The following is a 4753-nucleotide window of genomic DNA, read 5'->3' as shown; positions in this document are numbered from 1 at the left end:
GTGTGTGTGTGTGTGAGAGAGTGTGTGTGTGTTATTAGAACATGTGGCAGCACTTACCACAGTCTTTTTAAAGGCATTTCCCTCCTCGTCTTCCTCACCACTCTCTGCTCTGCTTGTTTTAGCAATAAAGAATTCCCAGGCCTGGTTTGTTATTCCCCAGAAAGTTTCTCTTTTTTTGTGTTTATATGTTTATGTTACAGAAACACACCTGTACTTACTGTCACCTGAACTTATCGTCACCTGAACTTCTCGTCACCTGAACTTCTCGACACCTGAACTTCTCGACACCTGAACTTCTCGACACCTGAACTTCTCGTCACCTGAACTTATCGTCACCTGAACTTATCGTCACCTGAACTTATCGTCATCTGAACTTATCGTCACCTGAACTTATCGTCACCTGAACTTATCGTCACCTGAACTTATCGTCATCTGAACTTATCGTCACCTGAACTTATCGTCACCTGAACTTATCGTCACCTGAACTTATCGTCATCTGAACTTATCGTCACCTGAACTTACAGTCACCTGAACTTACAGTCACCTGAACTTACCGTCACCTGAACTTACCGTCACCTGAACTTACCGTCACCTGAACTTATCGTCACCTGAACTTACAGTCACTTGAACTTATCGTCACCTGAACTTATCATCACCTGAACTTACCGTCACCTGAACTTACAGTCACTTGAACTTACAGTCACCTGAACTTACAGTCACTTGAACTTACAGTCACCTGAACTTACCATCACCTGAACTTACCGTCACCTGAACTTACCGTCACCTGAACTTACCGTCACCTGAACTTACAGTCACTTGAACTTACAGTCACCTGAACTTACAGTCACTTGAACTTACAGTCACCTGAACTTACCGTCACCTGAACTTATCGTCACCTGAACTTATCGTCACCTGAACTTACAGTCACCTGAACTTACAGTCACCTGAACTTACAGTCACCTGAACTTACCGTCACCTGAACTTATCGTCACCTGAACTTATCATCACCTGTCTTTAAAGGTTTCAAACCCACACTTTTTATTTTTGCTCCCACTGACGTCCGTGAGAAAGATTTGCTCTCACGGTGCTGATGAATGCGTGAACAAACACAGCAGACCCCATCTGTGAACAATCATTATCTTACCTGCTGCAGATGGTTCTTGGAACAAACATTTTGAGCAGACTGAGGAGCTAAGGGCTAGTCTAAGACCAAAGTGGATTAATGCCACCATAAAAACAAATAGCTGTTCATGGAGAAACTCATTTATTTTGAATGCTCTATGGTTATTAGCAGCAGCTTCACTTCCTGTAGGAGTATCATCATATGTGTCAAAATTAATAATAGTAATTTAATGTTGACACTTTTCAAAAGTTTTCTAAAGTACAGATTTAGGTTTTAAAAAAAGAATATCTCACTTTGGGTTAGCCATTAGCTCATCAAACAGTCCGAATATTTTCTTAAGTTAGCCGTTAGCTCTTTAGTCAGAATGTTCACTTTGTTAGCCGTTAGCTTGTCAAGCAGATTATTTTCTTCAGTTAGCCGTTAGCTTGTCAAACAGGTGATGGAAACATTTCATGCTCTGTATCTCATCTCAGAAACAGCTGATTAAAACCTGTTAAAACGATGCAAAGCAGCAGCAGCAGCTGGTTGTTTTACAACAAGGAGAGTTTCAGTCGATTCAAATCATCCTCGGGTGTCTCGCAGCCAAGGTTCAACTTGTGGTTTTGACTTATCAAAGCTGGCTGAAACGCTCTGTGTTCTGCAGAAAGAGCTGCTTTACATGAAGCTCTGATACCGTTTTATACCGACACCAACAGAACCATGTGTTCACAGAGGTGAGCCTCTTATCCAAGCCCCTGCAGACCTGGGAGGTCAGACAGGTTTTTGTAACGGACTCGGTGGAGTTTTGCCTCGCGGCTGGAATGTGGCGTCAGTGACTTTGGAGCGTGCCCGAACGAAGACGAGCCGAACATTTCCTTTCAGTCCCCTCTCATTACAGAGTTACCCTGAGCTACTTTCAGAATAAATCTGCAGATTTTATTTTTACATTTACATTTAATTTTACACAAACAACGTTAGCTCTCAAATTAATGTTATAAGCTTGTGGTTCCACTAATTAGCTAATCAGCTAACAAGTTAATTTAACAATTTTTTTATTTAGTGGAWAAGCTTTTTCCGCTAACTTTAAAAACTGTTGCATACATGTCAACACCTTTGGACGTTTACCTGTATAATGAGTCTCAAAAATACGTAATTTTTGCAAAAAATCCATACCACTCGCTCCTGCACGGGGTGGGGTGTTGTCGGCCGGGAAGATGACGGTGCCTGCTGCAAGGCAGGAGGAAAGGAGGAGAAGGAGTGCAGAACTTACCGTATTTATTCATGTGTCTCAAGAATAATACAGTCATTTTTTGAGCTTAAAAAAAAACCATTAAAAATCTAATTATCAATAACCCGTGTATAATACTACCCACTCCACACACACACACTTTATGGATGATTTTTAGTGTTAAATTTCTAATATTATATACATGAACAAATACAGTATTTCTAGTTTTATTTCTAGTGGCAGGTTGGAAGATGGTTATTTGATGTTATTTATTGTTTTTATTTCATGTCCTACAGGCTCTGAAATGTTAAATTAATTTGAAACAGCTTTTGAAAAAAATCTGTGAGATTGCTCTTTACYTCTGTTTACCTGCAAAATCATGGAAAATCTGTGTAAATTATGGACAATCTGTTCAACTTGACATGTATGRCGTCAGCAAACCAGTTAGCTTCTGCTAAATTCAGTTTTGCTAACTTTGAGTCRGCTAACAGCTAGCTAACAAGCTAACATCAGGTTTGTGTCAGTCCCACCCGTCTTCAGCTGGATGGAGACGAAGACGTGACGCTGACTGAGACAGTCGTATTAGCTAGTTAGCTGTCAGAATTAGCATAGCTATATTTTTAGTTAGCAGATTGAGTTAGCCAACGTGCTCACCACTGGCTAACACAAAATGAGCGCTAATATAACTCAAACGTCTGTTATGAGTCTTTTTATCAGCTTCCAGCTCTCAGAACCTCCTCGGTCGAGCTTCCCGGCAAGTTCAGCTTAAGATCTGACGTCAGCAGAACGCAGCTCACCGATTGGTCAGCCATCATTTTTAAACTAAACAACCGCAGCGATCGTTAAACAGTAATATTTATAAAAATAAATTCATTTAAATGCAGCTGCAACCGTTTCTCTGCCTGTTGAAGATGACAGAATCCAGACAGATCTGGATAGAATAGACGATGGATAGGTCTGGATCGGAGGAGGGAAGCTGATATTTTGGAAACTGACAGAACATGGTTTCATCAGAGCTCTTAAAAAAACCAACGAATCTCTTCTTTTTAAATGAACCACTTTTTTCACACGCGATTTAAAAACCGGTCGCTGTTGAAACAACGTTTTCCTTACAGATAAATCAAAAAAAAAAAAGATTTTTATCTGACTTGTTTCCCGTTTCCAGCAGAAAGCATTCACACACGTCACACTTCAGAATGAATAATTTCCTGACAAAAACGAGGCCTGAGTCATGAAACCACATGAAAGTTCCCCCACACTGATTAATCCAGTGCAGAAATAAAGAAGCACTTTGTTCTCTAAAATCCATTCAAAGCAAACCTTCATGATTCTTTAAAGCTAAACTCCTTCAAACTGACGGGAACAGAGCTTCGTTTTAAGATTGTTTCAGCACGTATTCGCTTATTTTTTGTAATTAGACTGTGAAAAACCTTCAACAGGAGCCTGAAGTTAAGTAATAAAACCTTCAGAACATTATAAACGTGTTTTTCTCAGGTTGCTGCTGTGACCAAATGACAAAACAAAACAGACACGCCTCATTCCTGCAGCCAGCGCAGGATTCACAGAGCCTCACACGCCCACAGCAGGATTCCACACAGGAGGTGGCCGTCGTTAATCAAAGAGAAACGGCGTTCGTACCGTTGTTGCTCTGTCGGACACAGTCCTGCATCACGGCGAGCCACTTCTTATGCTCCGCCTCCGTGGACACGCAGAAGTAGTGATGGCGAGCGTACGGGTGCCACAGGATCAGCGGGAACTTGGTGGCGAACTTGATGAAAGGGTTGCTGCCGACTTTGGCCTTCACACCTGAAATTAAAATAAACAAACAAAAGGTTTTATTAAAGTAAAGAAGAGCCACGCCCTCCACACATAAACCACCTGTCAGTAAATTATCAGAGTCAAAAAACAGAGCTTGAACTTCTGAATCCATGTGGGCGGGTCGGGATCAGGAGGTGTTTTACTAACAGACAAGTAGAAAAGGACCGGTGAATCGCTCTGTGCTAACGCCACTTCCTGTCTGCTCTAACATCACTTCCTGTCTGCTCTAACATCACTTCTTGCCTGCTCTAACATCACTTCCTGCCTGCCCTAACGTCACTTCCTGCCTGCTCTAATGTCACTTCCTGCCTGCTCTAACGTCACTTCCTGCCTGCTCTAACGTCACTTCCTACCTGCTCTAACGTCACTTCCTGCCTGCTCTAACGTCACTTCCTGCCTGCTCTAATGTCACTTCCTTTCTTCAGCATTCCCACCTGGCAGGCTGGCGTTCATCAGCTCCATGTACTCCTCCATGGAGGTCAACACTCTGTAGCCGGCACAGTTGATGGAGACTTTGGGATGAAGTCCCTGGCTGTGAGCCTGTCGACAAACAGTTTGAACACGACGTTAACGAGAATAAAAGAGTGTGTGTGTGTGTGTGTGTG

The 4753-nt window shown here is 42.1% G+C and overlaps 1 protein-coding gene across 1 annotated transcript in view; it reads right to left on the bottom strand.

Moving 5' to 3' along the window:
• Window positions 1-4753, bottom strand: part of niban2a (niban apoptosis regulator 2a) — a 27149-nt gene that overhangs the window by 14490 nt on the left and 7906 nt on the right. Inside the window, exons 5-6 of the mRNA XM_014024829.1 lie at window positions 4583-4688; window positions 3969-4136 (exon numbers count right to left, since the gene is read on the bottom strand). Coding sequence (XP_013880283.1) covers window positions 3969-4136; window positions 4583-4688 — 274 coding nt within the window. The remainder of the gene's footprint in view (window positions 1-3968; window positions 4137-4582; window positions 4689-4753) is intronic.

This window comes from Austrofundulus limnaeus, unplaced genomic scaffold, assembly GCF_001266775.1.
Source record: "Austrofundulus limnaeus strain Quisiro unplaced genomic scaffold, Austrofundulus_limnaeus-1.0 Scaffold441, whole genome shotgun sequence".
Lineage (NCBI taxonomy): Eukaryota > Metazoa > Chordata > Actinopteri > Cyprinodontiformes > Rivulidae > Austrofundulus > Austrofundulus limnaeus.
The sequence above is the reverse complement of the archived record's forward strand: the minus strand, read 5'-3'. Positions and strand labels throughout refer to the sequence as shown.